We start from the raw sequence: 25,043 nt of genomic DNA on the forward strand, positions 1-25,043 counted from the left end.
TTTTGTTTTTGTTTATTTAGCACTGAAAAGTGCTGTTGTGGCATTGCTGAGGCAGCAAAGCAATGAATTAGACAAGTTAAGGAAAAATTAGATTTTATGAAAAAATTCTGGAGAGAAAGTATATATCCATGCAAGCACCTGGACAAAAAATGATATGGAAGGCTCATGAGGCAATGCCCATGCAGGAATTCCTGCACATGCTCAGCAGAATTCAAAGCTCTACTATGTTGGAGGGGAGTCCATTTAGTGCCGCCAGATGTCGTCACCCAAAAGTTATGGCAAATTCAGCCTGCTTATTGATGGGGGGGGGGGGGGGGAGATAGACAGCTATGTTCCTGGACTCACCCCAATCCCCCTTCTCCTTTGTTCCCAACCTTTCACCCCCTCCTTGGGCACCTGACTTTTACTTATAAGCCCTGATATTCCAACGGTGGCTAGAGCATCCTCTAGGGCTTCTGCTCCAGTGACACCATTTTCAAAATGGCATTGGCTGGCCTCAGGCAGCCCTTTGCCCCTATCATGTGATGGGGCAAAGGCGCATCTGAGCATGGTGTCATTTTCAAAATGGCACCAGCCGGAGCACATGATCCTATGTTCTAAAGACTCCTGGAGGTTTTTGTCCAGTTCCTCCTTGAAACTGCCACTACCAGTACAGACTGGGAGGCAGAAAGGGAGGCCACATATTCATGGGCGTCAGAGGTGAATCGAACACCTGGGCCTTTGGAGATTAATGCAATTCCTAGGACTATAGTGAGGATGAGCTCTCCTCCCCATAGGAACACTTAAGGTGATTGGAGGGGTGGATTCATGACTGCCATCAAAATGTCCTCTTTGTCACCATGCATCAAATCCAATGTCAATACCTCTTAATCCTTCCTGGTGCCTGGAAATGATTGGAAGAGGGAGTGGGGATTCATCAAAAGAAACCTACCTTGTGTGGCTCTCTAGCACTCTCAAAGGAGACGTGGCAAATCTCAAGTCCCACAGCTGGATAACTGGCATGTGATCATCCTCTGAAGACAGAACCAATTGGGTAGCCACTTCTGGGTGCCACATCATTCCTGAACAATGCATCTAGCAATGCAAATTCATTAAAAAAAAAAAAAAAAAGTTAAATTTGATTACTCCATTCCCCACTTTTGCTTCCTGGTGTCATGCTCCCTCTTCCTTACTTTGTTGCTGTGGTCACTGATTTGGATGATGGGTTCATTCTTCCGGAGATCCCACAGCACTGCCTTCCCACTAGGGTGAACTGATGACAGAATGTGCTGCACCTGGCTATTCCAAGATATTACACTGATGTCCTCTGGAGGCTGCAAAGAGAAAACCTATCAGGAACGGTGTGATACAAACCAAATACCACAGCCTGGTAGTTCTTTATTTCCTTCTTGGACAATGGAAAGCAGGTGAACACTTACTCTGCAGCAAATGAACAACAGTCAGGGCTGATTGTAGGGATGTGTGGGGCCAAGAGCAAATAAGCCAGAGCAGTGTTTCTCTGTGGTAAAAGGGTAGGGGAGGTAGGAATAGGGGAGTTTCTCCCCCCCCCCCCCCTCTCTATACCTACAGTACCCTCTGGCCCACCAAAAATTGTGTGTGATCAAGATGAATACTCCCTCCCACCCCCTGACAATCCTGCCCCTCAATCTTATCCCCAAAGTCCCCACCCATACTCAAGCCTTGTGACCCCCATCTTGAAAGCTGCTCCTCTGCCTCCAGGCAGCCTCTCCTCCTCCTCACGAATCAGGCTCGCAGGAGAGCAACTGGCAGGTCCAACACTTCTAATCCACTCGTGCTACCATCTCTTGTGCTGGTCAGATCAGCTGATTGAGCAGCAAGAGCAGGTTAGAAGTACTGGATCTGCTCTCCTATTGACCAGACTGCAAGAGGAGATGTCTCTCACGTCCTGGGTACCAGGGCAGTGTGGAAAGCAGTTCTATGCTGGAGAGGAGTAGGGTGGTGGAGGGAGAGGGCAAGGTTTAAGATCAGACACCAGGGAGGAGGGATATCACAGCAAAGCTGAGTTAGCTTGAAGAAAATGAGCATATTTACATGGAATGGGTATAAAATAGTCACAAGAGAATGCCATGTGTTTTCTCTCCCTGGACCATGTTTTGGGAAATCGCATATAATCTCTCAAAACATGCTTTCAGATGTCCAAACAAATGATATAATTAACAGAGGCATGGGAGGGCAACGGGGTTAGGGACAAACGTTCACCCACTCTCCTAATAACTGTAAGATAAGTATTTGTACTACATTATTGCAATTATTGCCTTTGCTACCGTATATCTATATGAGACCTTTACAGTGGTGCTTTCTGGAGCATAACCTAGCATTAGTAATAAAACACACTGCTTATCCTGGAATGTACAGTTGTGCTGATTCATGATGTGAGTCTGACGAAGTATTTTGTGCAGCAAATCCTATCAGGAAGAGAACCTGCAGAATAATGGCTTCATTTGTGTTTCAGGGCAGCAGAAAATGTGTGGGGGGTGGGGGGGGGAGGGTGGGGGGTCTGCAGGCCACCGGCATTGTTTTTGTTTCAGGGCAGTGGATGTGTGTCTTACTACACTCAGAGTACAAACCTGTAAAAGAGACAGATGGAAAGGTGGAAAAGGGGACATATCCAACTGACTATGGTGCCAACAGTTATAGTCCCAGCTGGCACCACAGGTCTCAGACAGTAGTGCATGTGCAGATCTATGGTTGTGGGTGGAAGAGGTGCTATGATGCCTGAAGCAGCATCTTTTTGGGCACAGTGAGGGATAGTGTAGGGAGGGGTAGTGCAGGATGGAGGAAGTATCTGAAAGGGGAGCAGTGTTGGGAGATGGTTTTAGCTCAAGTCTTGATCCCTTCACAGTCATAAAATCAAGACAAAACTAATAAAATACAAAATCACAACACACAGCCATCACATACAAACAAAAAAAATTAAACAGGGAACAGGTACAATCATCCATACATTAAAATTCACTAAAATAATGGTAACAAAACTCAATTAATGGTAAAACAATTACTTAAAGCAAGTGGATTTGTGGACAGTTCATAATGGATTCATTTTTTTCCTCTGTTCTTTATACTTATGGTCTTAAATTAGTCCTAAATGTTATTAACCCTGGTTCAGCTCCCTCTACTCTGCCATCCACACTGCCTAGAATGAATATCACTGAGACATCCGCATCATACTTTAGGAAAAAACCTAGTTGAAAGACTATGACATTCCGGTACTTAATTGTTACTACCCACCAAACTTCTCATACCTCCATAAATCAAAAAATGAGGCGAAGAGGAGGAGAATTAGCTGTCTTCTTTAAAATCCCACTTGAAATGTTCTACGGTCGATGTCTCTATTCCTTCCCCATATGAGTTGCTATGCCTGAAATCTCTACCTCCAGACCTCCTCATTTTCTCTTCCCCTACCCAAACCTTATTTGATACCATAATCTCATGTGGCTAGAAGCAAATCATTTCCTCTCCCACTCACAAGAAACAAAATTGCTTAGACATGATATTTATCAATCCCTCAGGCTTCCATATAAACAAAGCTAATATCTCCATAACCAAAACCTCTTGAAGTGACCATTTCCTTGTCTCTTCCTCACTCATACCCAAATCCCTTAAGCAAATCCGTCATAAGAATACTACTACTGTCTTATTCAGTTTAAATGTTTTATTAAGAATTTTATGTATTTTATGATTATGATTTATATTTGGAAATTCAAATGTTTTTTAATTGTGCATTTGATAAAGAGTTGTAAACCAATGTGATGTTTCCTACGAACGTCAGTATAAAAAAAAACCAATAAATAAAAAATTAAACAAGGAGATCCGGAGACCCTTGCATCTAACCTTACACCTATACTAGACAAATCCTGTAATTCACCTGAAGAATTTTTAGAACTCTGGAACACCTCCTTAATATTGACTCTTGATAAACTGGCCCCTTTGAAACATGTCTCAATGAAGAGATCTAACTCAGCCCCATAGTTCAATACGATGCTTCAAACCAAAAAATGCGAGCTGAGGAGATACGAGAGGGGAAATGGCGAAAGACCCCACCCAGACAAAACAAAATACTCTGATTGTAAACTTTCATCAAAGCTGAGATGATGGCATCTTGATGATAAACATCTACATGAAACTTGCATAGAAACTAAACAACCCAAGAGAATTATACTCTACTATTAAGAAAGTTATTAACCCTGGTTCAGCTCCCACTACTCTGCCATCCACACTGCCTAGAATGAATCACACAGACATTCACATCATACTTTAAGGAAAAAAAAAGCAAGTGTAAACAATCCATTTAAAAACTCCCTTACTGAGGATAAGAACATGCCATACTGGGTCAGACCAAGGGTCCATCAAGCCCAGCAACCTTTTTCCAGCAGTGGCCAATCCAGGCCATAAGAACCTGGCAAGTACCAAAACCTAAGTCTATTCCACGCTACTGTTGCTAGTAATAGCAGTGGCTATTTTCTAAGTCAACTTATCCTCCAAGAACTTATCCAATCCTTTTTAAGCCCAGCTACACTAACTGCACTAACCACATCCTCTGGCAACAAATTCCAGAATTTAATTGTGCATTGAGTGAAAAAGAACTTTCTCTGATTAATTTTAAATGTGCCACATGCTAACTTCATGGAGTGCCCCCTAGTCTTTCTATTATTTGAAAGAATACATAACTGATTCACATTAACCTGTTCCAGGCCTCTCATGATTTTAAACACCGCTATCATATTCCCCCCCCCCCCCCCCCCCCCCCCCCCCCCCCCAGCCGTCTTCTCCAAGCTGAGAAGTCCTTTAATCTTTCCTCATAGGGGAGCTGTTCCATTCCTTTTAACATCTTGGTCACCCTTCTCTGTACCTTCTCCATCGCAATTACGGTATATCTTTTTTGAAATGCGGCGACCAGAATTGTACACAGTATTCAAGGTGCGGTCTCACCATGAAGCGATACAGAGGCATTATGACATTTTCCGTTTTATTCACCATTCCCTTTCTAATAATTCCCAACATTAGGTTTGCTTTCTTGACTGCTGCAGCACACTGAACCGACGATTTCAATGGGTTATCCACTATGATGCCTAGATCTCTTTCTTGGGTGGTAGCTCCTAATACGGAACCTAACATTGTGTAACTATAGCATGGGTTATTTTTCCCTTTATGTATCACCTTGCACTTAATCACATTAAATTTCATCTGCCATTTGGATGCCCAATTTTCCAGTCTGAGAAGTTCTTCCTGCAATTTATCATAATCTGCTTGTGATTTAACTACTCTGAACAATTTTGTATCTGCAAATTTGATTACCTCACTTGTCGAATTTCTTTCCAGTTCATTTATAAATATATTGAAAAGTATGGGTCCCAACACAGATCCCTGAGGCACTCCACTGCCCAATCCCTTCCACTGAGAAAATTGTCCATTTAATCCTACTCTGTTTCCTGTCTTATTAGCCAGTTTGTAATCCACGAAAGGACATTGCCACCTATACCACAACTTTTTACTTTTCCTAAAAGCCTCTCATGAGGAACTTTGTCAAACGCCTTCTGAAAATACAAATATACTACATCTACCAGTTCACCTTTATCTACATGTTTATTAACTCCTTCAAAAAAGTGAAGCAGATTTGTGAGGCAAGACTTGCCTTGGGTAAAGCCATGCTGACTTTGTTCCATTAAACCATGTCTTTCTATATGTTCTGTGATTTTGATATTTAGAACACTTTCCACTATTTTTCCTGGCACTGAAGTCAGGCTAACTGGTCTGTAGTTTCCCAGATCACCCCTGGAGCCTTTTTTAGATATTGGGGTTATATTAGCCACCCTCCAGTCTTCACCAACAGTGGATGATTTTAATGATAGGTTAAAAATTTTTACTAATATGTCTGAAATTTCATTTTTGAGTTCCATCAGAACCCTGGGGTGTATACCATCCGGTCCAGGTGATTTACTACTCTTCAGTTTGTCAATCAGGCCTACCACATCTTCTAGGTTCAGCGTGATTTGATTCAGTCCATCTGAATCATTACCCATGAAAACCTTCTCTGATATGGATATCTCCCCAACATTCTCTTCAGTAAACACTGAAGCAAAAATATCATTTAATCTTTTCACGATGGCCTTATCTTCTCTAATTGCCCCTTTAACTCCTCGATCATTTAACGGTCCAACTGACTCCCCTCACAGGCTTTCTGCTTCGGATATATTTTAAAAAGTTTTTACTGTGAGTTTTTGACTCTATGGCCAACTTCTTTTCAAATTCTCTCTTAGCCTGTCTTATCAATGTCTTACATTTAACTTGCCAACGCTTATGCATTTGCCTATTTTCTTTTTGGATCCTTCTTCCAATTTTTGAATGAAGATCTTTTGGCTAAAATAGTTTCTTTCACCTCCCCTTTTAACCATGCCGTGATCGTTTTGCCTTCTTTCCATCTTTCTTAATGTGTGGAATACATCTGGACTGTGCTTCTAGGATGTTTTTTTTTGTTTTAACAATGACCACACCTCTTGCATACTTTTTACCTTTGTAGCTGCTCCTTTCAGTTTTTTTCTAACTATTTTGCTCATTTTATCAAAATTTCCCTTTTGAAAGTTTAGCACTAGAGCCGTGGATTTGCTTACTGTCCCCCTTCCAGTCATTCAAATCTGATCATATTATGATCACTATTGCCAAGCGGCCCCACAACAGTTATCTCTCTCACCAAATCCTGTGCTCCACTGAGAATTAGATCTAAAATTGCTCTCTTTCTTGTCAGTTCCTGAACAGATTGCTCCATAAAGCTGTAATTTCTTCCATCCAGGAATGAACTCTCTACCATGGAGTGGTAGAGACTAGCCTAGTGGGTTACGAACCAGGAGACCACGGTTCAAGTCCTGCTGTCGCTCCTTGTGACCTTTGGCAAGTCACTTTACTCTCCATTGCTTCAGTCTACAAACAGACTGCAAGCCCTCTGGGGATAGGGAAATACCTACAGTACCTGAATGTAATTCACTTTGAAGCGCTGAAAAAAGTGTGATGGCCTTATCTTCTCTAATTGCCCCTTTAACTCCAGGCTTTCTGTGGAATATAAATCTAAATAAATATTGGGGTAATTGAAATCTTGTTAAACCATGGGTGTTATGAGGGTCCCAAAATTACATAAAAATTGTGATGAAATATTACAATAAAAATATTATAGCACCAATAATATCAAGAAAAATTGCGATACAACGTGATTTCTCATGGTAATTGAAATCTCCCATTATTACCGCACTACCAATTTGATTAGCTTCCCTAATTTCTCTTAGCATTTCACTGTCCGTCTCACCATCTTGTCCAGGTGGACGGTAGTATATGCCTATCACTATAGTCTTCCCCAACACACAAGGGATTTCTACCCATAAAGATTTTGAATTTGCATTTAGTCTCATGCAGAATGTTTATTCTGTTGGACTCTATGCCATCCCAGACATAAAGCACCACACTGCCTCCCGGGTGCTCCTCTCTGTCATTGTGATATCATTTGTACTCCAGTATAGCACTGTCCCATTGGTTATCCTCCTTCCACCATATCTCTGAGATGCCAATTAAGTCTATGTCATCATTCACTGCTATACATTCTAATTCTCCCATCTTACTTCTTAGACTTCTGGCATTAGCATACAAAACATTTCAAAGTTTGTTTTTGGTTTGTATTTTCATTCTGCTTTTTAATTGATAGGGATAAGTTAGAATTTTTTTAGCTCAAGTGAGTTTTTAGTTACAGGCACTTGGACAACTTTTCTTATTATTGGAACCTCACTGCCGAGATGCCCTAATTCTAATGCATCATTAGTATCCTTTGAAGATACCTCCTTCCGAACCATGTGCTGCTGAGCGACTGTCGGCTTTCCCCTTTGTTCTAGTTTAAAAGCTGCTCTCTCTCCTTTTTAAAGGTTAGCACCAGCAGTCTGGTTCCACCCTGGTTAAGGGGGAGCCCAAGCCTTCGGAAGAGACTCCCCCTTCCCCAAAAGGTTCCCCAGTTCCTTACAAAACTGAATCCCTCTTCCTTGCACCATCATCTCATCCACACATTGAGACTCTGGAGCTCTGCTTGCCTCTGGGGACCTGCGCATGGAACAGGGAGCATTTCAGAGAATGCTACCTTGGAGGTTCTGGATTTAAGCTTTCTACCTAAGAACCTAAATTTGGCTTCCAGAACCTTCCTCCCACATTTTCGTATGTCGATGGTGCCCACATGTTCCACGACAGCCGGCTCCTCCCCAGCACTGTCTAAAATCTTATCTAGGTGACACGTGAGGTCCGCCACCTTCGCATCAGGTAGGCATGTTACCAGGCGATCCTCATGCCCACCAGCTGTCTACATTCCTAATAATTGAATCACCAACTATGACAGCCGACCTAACCCTTCCCCCCTGGGCAGTAGGCCTTGAAGACAAAACCTTGCAAGGATGGAAGGGTTGGGAAAGACAAACAGTAACTTCAGTTAGTCAGCCAGAGTGACTCACTGCTCTTTTGATTAACAAATGTTGGTACCTAATCAAACCAAATTACACTACCTTAACACCTTTCCAAGGTGAGTGCTAAACGTTGACCTTTTTACTTAGGTATACACTGCTCCTAGCTTATTTCTAGCTTCTAGCTATTTTTTTTTTAAATATACAAACACTAACTTCTGCTTATTAGCTGCCTTACTGACATTTAAAAATACAAACAGTCTAAGTTCAGTTTATTCCCTGCCTTACTGACTATTAAAAGCACAAACACACACAAACACACTAAATAATATTAGTTAACTAAAACAGGCCTCAGTCCGGCCCACAATCAAAAACATCAGCTGATCCTACTCTTTATTTCCAACTAGCACCCAATCTCTTCCCGATCATTCATGGCTAAAAGCTCAGAAACAGCAGTCCACCAGCTGTGCAACTTTATTGATTCTAACACTATCCTTAATATCAATTTGCATTTAAGAAGCACCATAGCACTGAACTGCTATTACTTTTCAGCTTCAACATGGTGAGACTGTTTCAATCAAGGTTCAGCATTTCTCCTATGTCTCCTTGATATCTCCTCAGTATTTGACAAAGTAAATCATTCTATTCTAATCTCTAGATTACACTCCATTTGTATAAATAGATCTGTGCTATCCTGGTTTTCATCATATCTCAACAGGACCCAATAAATCCATATCAATTCCTCTACCTCTTCTGTGACATCCCTTAGCTCTGGGGTACCCCAAGGGTCTGCCCTCTTTGCTGTCTTATTTAACATCTATTTAAACACCATTATGCCACACCCTTGGAGTTTGGTATACGATTTATGCTCATATCCAATTCTTTTTCCCTCTGAAATAAACATGGACCCTTACAGAATCATTCATTACCCAGTCTTTAACCATACAAATATGGCTTCTCGGTAATAAACTAGCCCTCAATATCTAAATCAGAAACCATTGTCTTATCACGTTTTCCTATTTGACACTCATTCCATCATTGTCTCCAAATCAGTATGTAACATAGGAATCACCATTGACCCCTCTCTCTCTACATGACCATATAAGAACCATTACCAACTTATCCTTTTACAAACTACGTCTACTCCATCACCTCAAGCCCCTTCTTGAACACTGATTTCCAATTTGTCCTTCAATCTCTTATTCTATGGTTTGATTATTGTAACTCTCCACTAACATATACTACATGCTTTGAATAAAAATCGGGTCTCAATAGCATGCATCCAAGAAACACATCTCAGACATAGCAAGCAACAAGCTCAAAATAAAATGGGTTCAGTTGTGTGTCTTCTCAGCAGCTGTAGGTAGGAAGGCTGGGGTAACTATTCTGATTAATAAGAATGTACATTTACAGGAATAAAAGATAATTCAGGATCCAGCTTGGAGGTTTATAATTCTTGTTGCTAAATTGAATGGAAGAGAATTTACCATTTGTAATCTGTATGCACCTAATGAATATACTCGCAGTTTCTTTATCAACTTAGTGAACATATTCTTAGTTAACACTCAAGGTACTTTGGTTTTGGCCAGAGGCTATAATTGTGTGAGTGACCCATCGTTGGACAAATCTCCGGGGGATAAAAGTGTTAGAAAGATGAGAGGCAAGGGGATTACATTTCTATGTAATGAATTTACAGGTAATGGATGTTTGGCGCTCCCTAAACCCTAAGATTAAGAATTTCATCCACATCTCTAGGGTACATGGCTCCTTATCTAGGATTGATTATATTTTGGTATCCCAAAGTTTCTTTTCAAATATATCAAAGGCACAAATAGGCCTCTGTTTATCTCGGATCATTCCTTAATTTGGGTTAATTTTAAATTGGGTGATGTGAATTCTAGAGAGCGTCTATGGAGATTCCAGAGTTATTTGAGAGGGCACACAGATTTTCAATCTTTTCTAAATAAGAAATGGAAGGATTTTGAAACTAAATTTTCAGCACAGAGGTTCCTCTGCTCTGTTTTGGGAAACCAGCAAGGTAGTATTAAAGGGAGAAATTATATTATATATGATAGCCAGAAATAAGATATTGAATAAATATTACAACTAGAACAAAAATTGAAATTGGCAAAGGAAAGGCTAATACAGACAGGCTCCAAAATTTGTAAAGAGGACTACAGAAATATTCTTGAAATCTAAATGCTGTACTTCAAAGAGTACAATGTATGCCACAAAAATCGAACAATTTTTTTGGTTTGGAAATAGGGCAGGGAAATTTCTAGCTAACAGTACAGGTGTGGAGAGGGAGATCATTTAATGAAAAGCTCAAATCACCCAAAGGGACTACGGTAACTAAAAGTTCAAATATTTGTGCAGTCTTGAAGAATTTTTATGAACTTTTGAATTTGGAGGACAGAAATGGTGGTAGCAAGGAAGACCACCAATTTTTTCAGAGTTTACCAATTCCTTCGTTTTTCAGCCAACAGTTGGAGTTCCTGAACAAGACCTTTCAAATCACCTTAAATACTTCAAGTCATAAAAAATAGCAAATCATGTAAAGCTCTGGAGTGATAGTTTTTCGTATGATTACTATAAGATCTTGAGTCCATATCTAGTGGGACCCTTGGGGAATTTGTTTCTGGGAGCTCTCCAGGACAAACTGTTTTCTTTCAAACTTCAGTGAAGCATATATTACGGTGTTGGCCAAAGCAGGGAAAGACCCGTTCTCCCCTGCTTCCTATTACCTAATATCCTTGTTAAACTGTGATCTGAATTGGTAATTTACAGAAGTTACGGGGGTCTCACTCTCTTTTCGAGAACATGTGCATTAGGGCAGACACTTTAACCAAAGGTGTTTCAAAAATTTATTCCATGTTAAACACAGCTGATAGCCCCATCTCACCTCACTTCTTAAAATGGGAAAAGGACTTGGGAGAGCCTATTCCTATTAAATTAAGGAATATCATATTTCAAAGAGCCAGCAAGTGCTCCATATCTCCTAGATTAAAAGAACATAATTACAAAATGATCTATAGGTGCACTTAGATCCTGAAAAACTGAATAAAATGTATTCCACACTATCAAAGTGCTGGAGGAAGTGTGGCTCTAATGGATCTTATATTTGGTGGGAATGCAAAAAAATAACACCTTTTTGGCAATCCGTTAATGTACCCGTAGCTGGATTAAACAAACATCAACAGCAATTGTGTATGTACATAATGGTAGTCCCTCGCATAGCCATTGCACAACAATGGAAATCCACAGGGGTTCCAACTCTGAGTGAGGTGGTGACACGGTTAAAGGCACATAGACTATTAGATTTTTTCACAGCAGTCCAACATGATAAATAACCACACACACGCTAGTATGGCAACCATTTATTAAACAAAACCATATTACATAATTCCCTCGGATCTTTTATTTCTAATCTCAAAACATATCCAAAGAACAAAGGAGCATATGCTGCACTCAGCAATAATTATAGCAAACACAACAAGTGCAGAGAATGTTTCATAGTCCATTCAAATTTCCAAAGTTAATTTTAGTTTTCTTATTTTATCCAAGCGGCAATTCCATTGCTTTAAACAATTTAGCTGAAAAAAGGTGCGAAAACATATGGACCAATCAGATAACAGAACCTGAGAACCAATCATGTTGCAAGTATAAAGGAGGACAATCGAAGTTAGGTAAAAGAACTCCATTCAAGTTATTTGGAATTACTGTGTTCACTTTACCTAACCTTTTATTCTTTGTTTTGGAAGTAGTGGCTCCCCCGACTCGGGGGGGGGGAGGGGGGGGGAGATTACTCTGAATATCTTATCCGTAAAGAACAGAGATGGATACATACTTTGAACACAGTGACTCCTAATGGTTTAAATAAAGAACTTGGATATATATAACACAAATCTGGACTGAAACCTCCTCACCCCCACCCTATTAACCTTCATTCAGAACCCCATGTTCCCCTTACTACATTAAGAATATCCCCCTCAATCTTAATAATGCTTTAAATGAACGCTGTATGTATAAATGAACGCTCTAGGTATGTCAATGCATCTACTAACCTTCTAACACTGTATCCATAGAAAACGTGTTAACCAATATGAATACGATGTTAATCCCCATCCTAATCACTTAACATTTTACCCATCGAAACTTGCAAACCGTTGTGATGGCGAAACCGAACGACAGTATATAAAACTCGATAAAGCATTGTATAACATTTATGACTGTGATATGTATCAATTTTGTTATGTTGTATGCATATGAAAAACTTAATAAAATATTTTTTAAAAAACCAACCTATGATCTGAAGATCTTTGCTAAACTCTTAGCTGATAGATTAAGTCTAGTCATACCATCTGTTATTTCCCCTAATCAGGTAGGGTTGTTAAGAGTAGGACAGCATACTTTCACATAGTGAAATTAACCTTTGCAATATCTATCTGCAAATCCAGTAACATTCGGGCAGTGGTGATAGGTTTTGATTCTGAAAAGGCCTTTGATAGGGTCTCTTGGCCATATGTGTTTCCTGTATTGCATAGATATGGGATAGTTGGAGATTTCTTAAAATATATTTCTTTTCTCTATAGATCTCCAATATTAAAGCCAAAGGATATAAACCTGAGGATTTCTGTGTTTTACAAGGAGTGAGACAAGGTTGTCCCCTATCTCAGTTATTATGTGTCTCATCTATAGACCCTCTAAGGAAAATTGAAGCTGACCGCTCTATTCAGGGCCTCAGCAGGGATGTGCACACTTTCAAAATAGCAGCCTTTGTGGACAATGTCCTTGTCTTCCTTACTAAACCAAATGAGTCACTATATAAAGCTTTACAACACCAATTGGATTTTGGTTCATTTGCAGGACTGAAAATTAACCAAGACAAATATGAGGTATTAGACATTTCAGGAATGCTCAGGGGGCTTTGGGTGAGAAACCTTCCCTTATGTTGGGTCGAAGGGGAAATTAGGTAACTGGGGATTAAGATTCCATCTGATGTAGACAGAATTTATGCTGCCAATGTTAAGCCTCTTTTATGGAGTATGGGGGTTGGGTCTCTTCAAGGAGACCCACCCCCAACCCCTCATTATTTGGAATAATTAATTTAGTTAAAATGATGGTGGTTCCTAAATGGCTATATGTATTAAGATGCTCCCCATCTGGTTGAGAAAAAAAGACCTCAGGAAAATGAAGAGGATGCTTCGGAATTTTTTCTGGTCAGATAAGAAAGCAAGGTTATCAATGGATTTTATAAGGAGAACATCAGAACAGGGAGGTCTGAAATATCCTAATTTTCAGATATATAACTTAGCATATACGTTAAGTCACTTACATGACTGGCTGTTTTAGACGTCTTGGTTCTCTCCTTTTGACCTGGTGCAGGGTTGGTTGAGAACTTACTCACTGAATGCACTGATCTAAGTTAATGAGAGGGAAGTACCAGAAGGCATTAGAGACTATGTACTTTTGCCCTCCTGCCATGCGGCTTGGGTGTTTCTCTGTAAGTTTATTACAAGAAGGCAGTCTCCCCATACATTTCAATATAGGATAATCCTCAGTTTATACCTGGCCTAGAGAATCAGGTTTTTAAAGTGTGGAAGCTAAAAGGGCTAACACAAATATGTCACTTATTCTTTGGAGGCTCCAGTATAATACATGGTTTTCCAGGTACCAATTACTGCATAGAGATTTTTGCCCAATTACAAAAGGCACTATGCAATTAGATTTTTCGATTTTTATATTCCGCTTTTCGCACTTTATTCGGCACTTCAAAGCAGATTATACATACAGGTACTGTAGGTATTTCCCTATCCCCAGAGGGCTTACAATCTAATTTTATACCTGAGGCAATGGAAGGGAAAGTGACTTGCCCAAGGTGACAAGGAGCAACAGTGGGACTTGAACCCTGGTCTCCTGGTTCACAGCCTGCTGCTCTACTCCTCGACCTACTACAGCATAATCCTGAGTTTAATAAGATGGTTTTATTGGACAAAATCCTAGTTGGAAAGAAAAACCTTCTTGTGCCAGGTTTAATAAGATCTTGCTAAACACACAATCAGGCGACCCTTTGACTCAGATACATGGTAAATGGAATAAATAGCCGAACTGTCAACCATCGGTACAAGAGTTATGGCACTGTTGAGACCTGGTTTTAAAGACAACCCCAGGTGAAAACATTCCTGTCCCTGAAGCCACCTCCTCCTCACCCCAGTTATGTAAGGGTGCTGGCAGAGAATGGAGGTCCTACACAGCGTTTGGTCTTATTTTGTTGTTTGTACAAATTTTTCCTCCAATTTGGGAAATGTTTTTCCCCTTTATTTTTGTAGATTGGTAGAGCATAAGAAGTTAAGCTATTTCCTAGTTTGATAATTATTGTATGCAATCAAACTCTCGTTATGTCATTCTCAACATGTTTTTGTCTGGATATAATTTTAAAAGCTCATAAGTAATAAAAGGCAAAAATCCTCAGGTAGTTGCAAATGAAGGCTCATGACACCAAATCCCAGCCTCTGAGCTGGAAAAAACAAAGGAGGAGGAAAATGCTGTGGCAATAAAAATAAGGTAAGTTTTAATAAGTTTCTGGAGAACAGGTCCATTAAAAGATTACTAGTCAAGTTTTCAAAGTCCTACATCCTGGGGTGGGTTGCCCAAAGTGAGAAATTGGCTGTGTGTCTATCTGCATCCACACTACAAAAGATTCATGATGCTTCCATGGCACTTCTTGATCATCTTGCAAAAATGAAGACCAGAAAAGTAGATTTAAAATCATAGAAAATAAATAGATTCATTCCTTTAAGAAAGTCTCATCCACCACTATCTTACTGATAACATCCACAGTTCCAGCCAAGGCTAATGACATTCCAACATTTCTCAAATTATGGTACAATCACAAGACTGACTTCTCATGTTATGTTAATTTTAAGCTCAAAGAAGATTATAATTCTTTATTTCACATCTTTCACCAAATTCTAGTTCCAAAAGGTGTTTGAGGCAATCTGCTTTCTCTACACTGGAAAATCACCCAGGCTAGGTAACCTCCATCCAGCATTCTTCAACCTCCATTCCTTTCTTGGAATTATTTTTTTTCCAATTATCTAAACCAGCTAAAAATTCCTATCATCTTGCAATCTTAAACCAAATAAGCCACCAGATGACCCAGGCAGCTATCAACTGATCAGCCTTCTATGTGTAGTTAAAAAAATTAATGGAGAGGCATCTTTATAATTTCTTGAGCTTAGTTGTTGACCTCAGCTTCCTGATAAACAGATTGGATTCTGGTCAAGTCACTCCAGTATTGATCACATTTCTTGCCCAACTGTGGATATCGAGATATGGCACTGAAGTCTTACCCTGAAATTTTTTTTTTTTAAATATCCAACTAAGCATATGGCACACTTCCTTCATCTCTCAACATTGCCTCATTCCATGTATTGGCAAAGACATCTAAAAGGCATACCTCAGGGATCAGTCCTTAAACCCCCCCCCCCCCCTTTTTATTTTTAATCTACATTCAAACTTGCTTTCAACCACTTCCAAAACGTATTTTACAACTACAAATAAAATTTGAAGGAACCTTGAACACATTCTATTTAATGACCTAACTCAATGAGAAACTATGTCCAGAATGAGACATACTTAACATCACGTACACAAGCACTTTCCAGCTCACCTACAGAAACATTTTATATCTTTTATATCTGAATCTTGCTGCAAAACCAAGTTGGTTAGGGTTCACCTCTAGTCAATTATATTCTATATATGGAGAATTCATTACCATTTTTATTTAATATATATTCTGCTTTTTCAATCATTTCAAAGCAGATTACATTCAGGTACTGTAGATATTTTTCTGACTCCAGAGGGCTTACAATCTAAGCTTGTACCTGAGGCATTTGGAGGATGAAGTGACTTGCCTAAGGTCACAAGAAGCAGCAGTGCAATCTGAACCATGTCTTACCTGATTTGCATCCCGCTGATCTAACTATAGAAGTCAGTGCTGAGAGGAATTAGGTTTCCATAAAAAAGTTAAAACATGGTTATTTACTAGAATTAGGTAGATACTTGAGCAAGGGGTAGTAAATCCTGAAGATGAATATATGTAAGCGGGAATAAAAACGCAGCTTTACTTCATTTTTATTTTGTTTTACTTTCTTGGTTTTATGTGAAGTGAATTATGATTTGTCTATTATTTATGTTGATTTTGTAAATTGTACTGGGTACCCCTATGGGGTTGGGGATGTGATTAATTGAGAAATATACTACTTACCTGATAATTTTGTTTTCTTTAGTATAGACAGGTGGATCCAGAACAAGTGGTTTATGCACCTCTACCAAGAGCTGGAGACAAAGCAAAGCTGGCATCACGGTACATACTCCTGCAGTGACCTCAGCCTGCCAGTATTCTCTGAAAAGCCAACTGTGGACAGACTAACAAAAACTTGATTATTAACAGATAATCTTTCTAGCCACACAGGACAATAGCACAACCCACCAGCAGCCAAGGGCAGGAAGGTGGATCCACATGTCTATACTAAAGAAAAGGAAATTATCAGGTAAATAGTAATTTGTCATTTCTTAGCATTTAGACAGGTGGATCCAGAACAAGTGGGATGTACCAAAGCTACTCCCAAACAGACTGAGGCTGCCCACATTCCAGTCAAAACCACAGATGCGAAGGCTGTGTCCTCCCGGGCCTGCACATCTAGACATTAATACCTGGAAAAGGTGTGTAAGAAGGACCACATCGCAGCTCGGAAAATGTAGATAGGAGACAATAATGTAACCTCCACCTATGACACTGTCTGAGCCTTAGTGGAATGAGCCCTAACCTGACTAGGCAATGGCTGACCAGTATCCACATACGTGGCCGTGATTATCTCCTTAATCCAGCAGGCTATTGTAGCCCATGACACTGGCTCACCCACTTACTTCCACCATGGAGAACAAATAGGCGATCTATCTTCCTGAGAGGTTTAGAAACCTCCAAATACCTCACGATATGCCTCTTGACATCCAAGGGCCATAACAGGCAATATTCCTCAGCATCTCTTTCTCTGTCCAGAGCGGCAGGGAAATGGACTGATTCAAGTAAAAATCCAAACCACTTTTGGCAAAAAGGAAGGAACAGTATGAAGCTGTATCGCACCTGGAGAGAAGGAGTGGAGAGAATGAGACAGGATTTAAGGAAGCTGGAAGAGTGGTCGAAGATATGACAGCTGAGATTCAATGCCAAGAAGTACAGAGTCATGCATATGGGGTGAGGAAATCCAAAAACTGTATTCGATGGGTGGTGAAGGGCTGATGTGCACAGAGCAGGAGAGAGACCTTGGGATGATAGTGTCTAACGATCTGAAGTTGGCAAGGCAATGTGACAAGGCGATAGCTAAAGCCAGAAGAATGCTGGGTTGCATAGAGAGAGGAATATAGAGTAAGAAAAGGGAAGTGATTATCCCCTTGTACAAGTCCTTAGTGAGGCCTCACATGGAGTACTGTGCTCAGTTTTGGAGACCGTATCTCCGAAGGGACAGAGACAGGATGGAGGCGGTCCAGAGAAGGGCAACCAAAAAGGTAGATGGTCTTCATCGAATGACTTATGAGGAGAGATTGATGAATCTAAATATGTACACCCTGGAGGAAAGGAGGAGCAGAGGTGATATGATACAGACTTTCAGATAATTGAAAGGTTTTAATGATCCAAAGGTAATGACAAATCTTTTCCATTGGAAAGAAAATCAGCAGAACCAGGGGTCACAATTTAAAACTCCAGGGAGGAAGACTCAGAACCAATGTCAGGAAGTATTTCTTCACGGAGATTGTGGTGGATGCCTGGAATGCCCTTCCGGAAGGTGAAGACCAGAACTGTGAAGGACTTCAAAGGGCCGTAGGATAAACACTGTGGATCCATAAAGTCTAGAGGATGTGAATGAAGAGTGGGTGGCTCGCGGGAATGACAGCTACTACCTGGAGATAATACCCTTATTCAATAAACATACACACGGTTAATGCGACTCCAACATTGCTCTACGCTTCAACGGAAAAAGGAAATGTGGAAAAAAGGATTTGCATTCACAAAAAAAGCGGGTAGTAGCTTGCTTGTTACGGCAGTTACTACCCCAAACCAAATAAGCCTGATACTTCACTTTCAATGCATATCCAGCATAGCTCTCTGCTTCAATGGTAGGGGGTGAATGAAGAAAAGTGGATCTATATACAGACAACAACCAACAAGGACTGAATTACATAGTCTGGGTAAACAAATGAGCATGGGTGTAACTTGCTTATTGCGGCGGTTACTACCCCTAACTAAGCTAGATATTTCACTTAGATACACTTCCAACACTGCTCTCTACATTAATGGCGGGGGTGGAAGGGACATAGAACCAAAAGGTTACTAAGGGCCAAGAATAACAGATAAGTATGAGAAAAAAAAAAAGTGCGAAAGCTTGCTGGGCAGACTGGATGGGCAGTTTGGTCTTCTGCCGTCATTTCTATATATTAGAAGGAAAGCTCCCAGCAAGACAAGGCCTGCAATTCGGATACTCTATGCAAACAAATTGCCACAACAAACACCATTTTCAAGGTCAGTAACCACTAGGAGTGCGCATGTATCAATCGAAAAGTAGGGCCCGCTAAAAAATCGAAAACCAGATTAAGACTACACAAGGGCAATGGTAACCACAAGGGAAGATGAAGATGTCACTCCTTTTAGGAAACAGGTCACATCTGGATAAGCCAAAAGGTCCATCATTCACCTGAGCCCTGAAACAGGCTAGAGCTGCCACCTGTACCTTTAAAGAATTAAAGGCCACCTCTTTATTCAATCCATCCTGTAAAAATTCCAAAATGAGTGGGATCTTAACCAAATGAGAAAGAACTACTCGATCTTTACACCAAGCCTCAAACCTGCATATAGGCTAAGGAAGTGGAGAACTTTCTCACTCAAAGCAAGATGGCAATCATCGAGGTAGAATATCCATGCTTCAGCAACCAAGTCCTCTCAAGGGCCATACAGTAACACAAAACTGAGTCGGATCTTCATGAAGAACAGGCCCCTGCCACAGCAGATCCCTGTGCGTCAGAGGTGGGAGTCCATCAGGAGCCTTCACAGATCTGCTTACCAGAGTCTCCTGAGCCAATTGGTGCCATCAAAAGCACCATCCCCCTGTGACTCTTGATCTTCCAAACCATCTTGCCCAACATGGGCCATGATAGGAAGGCTTACAGCAGCTTGCCCTCTGGCCACTCCTGCATAACGGCATCGATGTCCAGGGACTTTGAATCTCTTCTGAGACTGAAGAAAAGAGGAACCTTTGCAGTGTGAGAAGTCGCCAGCAGGTCCAAAAAATGGAAGGCCCCAGTGATCCACTATCAGCTGAAACACCTCATTTGACAAGTCCCATTCTTCTGGATCCAGACCATCAGCTGAGAAAGTTCTCTTACATTGTCTTTTCCTGCAATGTGTGAGGCTGAGATCTCCCGAGGATGCAGTTCCGCCCATTACAAAAGTTGGGCAATTTCCTGCAACACTTGCTGGCTCTTGGTTCCTTCCAGCCAATTGACGTAAGCCACTATTATTACATTGTCCGACATTATTTGGACTTCTCGACCCTGTAAACTATTGCTGAACCACAAACATGCCAACCAAAGAGGTTCTTCTGTACTCCAGCACCCTTGCGCTGTCAGCTCCTGACAGTGAGATCCCCAACCCTGGAAATTCACATCTGTGAGTACTGGCCAGTCCTGTGATCTTAGGGAAACCACCTCTCTCAGATGATTCACTTCTAACCACCACTGCAGGTGCATGCAGACTTTCATTGACAGGTGAAGCCAATAGTCCTGAGACTATGGGCTCCAACGAGACAGCAGTGTGTGCTGAAGAGGACACATTTGTGCCCTCACTCACAGCGTCACTTCCAGGGTCATTGCCATCAATCCGAGCATCTGTAGATAGGACTACACTGTCTGATGTATTGCGTTAATCAATAGATGCACCTGCGTCATCAGCTTCTGAATACGACCCTCCAGCAGGAACACCTTGCCTTGCTTCATGTCGAACCAAACACAGAGATACTGACTGAGATGGCTGAAGACTACTCTTGGCCAAGTTCACCACCCAACCTAGCTCCTGCAACAAGGAGATCACCTTGCAAGACACCCAGAGGCTCTCTTCCAGAGTCTTGGTCTGAATCAGTCAGTTGTCCAAGAATGGGTGAACCAGATTCCCATCCTCTCTTAACACTGCCACCATCACAACCATAACCTTGGAAAAAGTTCTGGGTTCAGTTGCCAAACCAAAAGGTAGTGCTCAAAACTAATGACACTACAAAACCATGAAGCACAGAAACAGTTGATGCTCTAGCCAGATGAGAATATGCAGGTATGCCTCAGATAAATCCAAGGACATCAGAAACTCCTCCAACTGCACTGCCATTATCACTGAGCGGAAGATTTGCATACGAAAACAAGTCACCCATAAATGATGGTTGACCCCCTTGAGATCCAGGATGGGGCACAAAGACCCCTCCTTGTTGGGCACAACAAATAAATGGAATACTGGCCCATATTTTCTTGAGACATGGGCTCTGGGCCCACAGCCCTCAGACTGTGGAGTCTTGACAAGATACACTCTACTGCCTGCCTCTTCGGCAGGGAATTGTAGGAAGACACTGTGAATATGTCCTGAGGAATACTGTAAATCTCCAGCGCATATCCATCTATCATCACCTCCAGGACCCACTGGTATGACACCAGTTCAACCCACCTTTGATAAAGAGGAGATCCCCCTATCTTTCGTTCCAGGGGGCAGGTTGGCACACCTTTATTGGGAGGCTCGGGGAGCTCCATTACCCAAGCCTGAGCCCCATCTGGGCTTTCTGGGATGAAAGGACAGAGACCTACTCAAAGGTCGAGCCCTCTGAAAGGCCACTCCTCTGTAGGGTCAAAAATATTTGGATCCCCTAGTATGACCTCTCATGCTAAAGGAGTGCGGCATCAGTTTCTTATCCTCTGATAACCCTTATTGGCCATTTTCTCCAGCTCGCTCCCAAACAAGAGTGAGCCTTTAAAGGGCAATTTTGTAAGGTTAGACTTGGAGGTTGCAATGGCTGACCAATTTCTCAGCCATAACTGATGCCTGGCCACTATTAAAGAAGCCACCCTTTGCCTGAGGTGCGAATCAAATCGCAGCCCGCATCTGCCACAAAAGAAGCTGCTGGTTCCATCACTGCCCTGGAATTCACACCAGATTCATCGACCTCCTGAGAGAGAAGTAAATAAGAGTGAGCCACCAGATAACAAGCAGCAAAGACTTGCTTAAGGAAGGACTCAATTCTCTGATCGTGTGCATCTTTCAAGGTCGCTCCTCCCTCTTCGGAAATGGTCATCCTTTTGGTGACAGCACACAAGCACATCCATCTTCAGAAAATGTAATTTGCTCGCCACTGGATCAAGGGGGTACAGTCCTTCCAAGATTCGTTTCCCTTTGAAATTAGGTTCTGGGTGCCCCACTCAAGATCAATCAATTCTTGAATGGCCTCCATAATCAGGAAGAAATATGAGGCTTTATGCAAAGACATCAAAATGGGATCTTTCTTTGGCTTGGTCACAGATTCAGACCCAGGAACTCCCAGCTTCTTCAAAGTTTGGGAAATCAGAGCCAGTAATTCATCCTTATGAAAGAACCGCAACAGTTTGCTACAGCTCCAATCCCAGAGGCAATTCCCCATCCTTCAAGAATGTGCCATCTGGATCCCTGTCGAAAAGTCTGGCAACCGATCTAGGCATACTCTAATGCTTAACCGCATCACCAGGCATGTGGTATTTCACCGCCTGCAACTCTGACCTGGTAAGATTGGTCAAGGCTGAGGACTGTGTCTAAAGAAAAGACTGCAATCTTTAAAAAAAAAAATTCCACCCAAGAAAAGGCAGAGGGATCCATGCCAAATCTAGAGGGCACCGGTGCTGTGCCTACTGAAATACCTTCCCTCGCTGACGAATCAGTTAAGGGAGCTCCCAAATCAGGCAACCCTTCTGGCATCTCTTTACCCAGGTCCGCATCAAGCTGGGAAGAAACAGGCTTAGTAAAATCAGATGAAGGCAATTCCCCCTGAGGGAATGCCAGGCTGAAATGCCAAAAATATGACAAGCACCACAGAAGGTAAGGTGTTTAGGTTTCTTAGTTATAGATGCCATCAATCTGTCAGTACACTCTAACAAGCAACTGAGAACTGGGCATCCAACTGTATCCACACTGCAAAAACCAGGCATCCAAATTTTAGGCGTACAACCCTGTGTCTCTACAAGCGCCCAAAAACTGAGTTCCCACAAGGCCGCTCAGATTATACATACGCACTTACCTGCGCGCACAAATGCTCAGATAGACGCCCCTATCATTGGATGCCCAACCAGCCCAAACTAGGCACACAACTGGACGTACAGCTGGATGCGCTCGCACAAACCAACTGAACTGCAAAGCGAGGCCTAATGCGCAGGAAAAGAGTGTGAAATACTCCTGCGGCCTACCATGCAGTGAACAAGGAAAACCTGAGAGCATGGCCTAGCCAGAAATGGCTGCTTAACCCACCAGGCTGCCCTTGGCCCCCCCAAGCTCCTCCAGAGGTGGGAATGAGCATCAAATCAGCATACCAAGCATGGAGACCAAAGAGAAGAGGAATCCCTACAAAAAAAACTTTTTTTTATCTTTAATTATTCTTTACTTGAGCTCAGCTCGTCCCAGCTGAGTACAGAATCGGTCTCCAGCTGTGGGGGGAGAGGGCATATACCTTCACCACCGTGCTCAGTTTCTGCTCCTGCTTGCCTTTCAGCTGGTTTTTTGGGGGGCTTTTTTATAGCTAAGTCCACACCAGCTCAAAACTAGCTACTGGACCAAGGCACTCATCTGAGGGAGGGAACCAATATATTTCATCTCAGGAATTCTCAACAAGGGACAGACCATATGGTATCACCACAGGAGAGCGGGACAAATTTTCCTCCTTTTCTACTTTTAAAATCTTTAAGCACTCCCCAGCAGGGAGATGTGCATCCACCATCTGCTGGATATGGAGAATACTGGCAGGCTGATGTCACTGCAGGCGTATATATACTGTGATGCCAGCTTTGCTCAGTCTCCATCTGCTGGTAGAGGTGCATAACCCACTTGTTCTGGATCCACCTGTCTAAACACCAAGAAAAAGAATTTTAAAATAAAATAAAACAAACATTTATACACATACACTCTTGCGCTCTCTTCAATCTGGGTTACAGTGTGAAGCTGGTGACCCATCTGAGGCTGGCTAGTCAACGAAGCAGATTGCTGCACTTTTGTATGTTACATGTCAGTGTATTTTACCCAAACAGCAACTTGAAAGTAAAGGAATGATCAAGAATAAAACCTTGGGTGTGCCACATCTCAGACAACTCTGCAAACATCTGACAAGGCACACGACAGATACATATATTACAGATACATAAAATGGCTAAACCTCAAGTCCAGTTGCTTTTGTTGTGGCAACCAAGCCACCTAACAAAGTACAGTAGTTTGGGGTGTGATATGTGCGTGTATGGGTACAACTTACCTGAGATTTAGCTCCTGGAGTCATTGGCGCACTGAAGTTATGCAAATCCCAAATGTATATCTCAGAGTCATTGGCACCAGATGCCAGAAGATTATTCTAAGAAAATATACATCAATTTTACTAAAACAGAAAAGCACATTTTTGTCCAGAAAAGTCAAATAAAAAACACACAGAATATAATGCATGTTATTTTCAAGATTTCCACAGCCAAGCACTCACAACTAGAGGAAAAAGTGTCTGTATGGCCAAGAGTAAGTGAATCTCTTCATAGTGAATATTCACACCATATTAAGGAGCAGTGTTTTCCAAGCAAGTCAAAAGCTGTGACCCAAGTGTACATGCAGTATATTGGATTTACCATAAAATTGCTTCCCTTCAAATTCATGGCTTTTATTAGTTCCCCCCCCCCCCCAGAATTTACTATGGTGAATAATGTAACACTAAAAACCCCATCAATTTCTAGGCAGGTAGAGAACTAGCAAGATCCTTTATATTCACAAAACAGCAGTACAGTATGGCTTGGCTGTGGCCAAGAGCACTTTTGGATCAAATGCACAGCTGGGAAGCACTCTTCTGGAAGAATCCACAGTAATTTTCAGTCTAACACACACATGTGTCACAGGGAAGGTGCAAAATATATACCAGGTGTGTACAAAGCCAATTAATGATAGTAAATTTGGTTTTAGCAGAGTGAAGTCTTACTTAGCTTGTGATCCCCTGAGCATTCAGTGTTATACCACGGCATACTTTTTAAATGGTACACAATAAAATGGACTGGTACTAAAGCAGCAGTACTATTTACATTGTTTTAATAAATTGCATAAGCAAGCATTTCTGAATTTTTATTTAATTCTTGAAAAAAAAACCAAAAAACCCACCTGCAATTTTCTAGTCACTTTCATCATAATGGATCCAAGTGATACTGAGTAGATACCTATAACAGGTTGTCTCTGTGGACAGCAGGATAATCAGCTACATAAGTGATGTCATCCAATGGCACCAACACACAGCATTTCTTAGAGAG

General features: G+C 41.5%; 1 protein-coding gene across 3 annotated transcripts in view; it reads right to left on the bottom strand.

Moving 5' to 3' along the window:
* Nucleotides 1-25,043, bottom strand: part of SEC31B (SEC31 homolog B, COPII coat complex component) — a 319,647-nt gene that overhangs the window by 224,175 nt on the left and 70,429 nt on the right. For all 3 annotated transcript variants that reach the window (XM_029609056.1, XM_029609055.1, XM_029609057.1), the window contains 3 exons: nt 24,020-24,115; nt 1,173-1,313; nt 932-1,074 (listed from right to left, as the gene is read on the bottom strand). In XM_029609056.1, coding sequence (XP_029464916.1) covers nt 932-1,074; nt 1,173-1,313; nt 24,020-24,115 — 380 coding nt within the window. The remainder of the gene's footprint in view (nt 1-931; nt 1,075-1,172; nt 1,314-24,019; nt 24,116-25,043) is intronic.

Source organism: Rhinatrema bivittatum, chromosome 7 (genome assembly GCF_901001135.1).
Source record: "Rhinatrema bivittatum chromosome 7, aRhiBiv1.1, whole genome shotgun sequence".
Lineage (NCBI taxonomy): Eukaryota > Metazoa > Chordata > Amphibia > Gymnophiona > Rhinatrematidae > Rhinatrema > Rhinatrema bivittatum.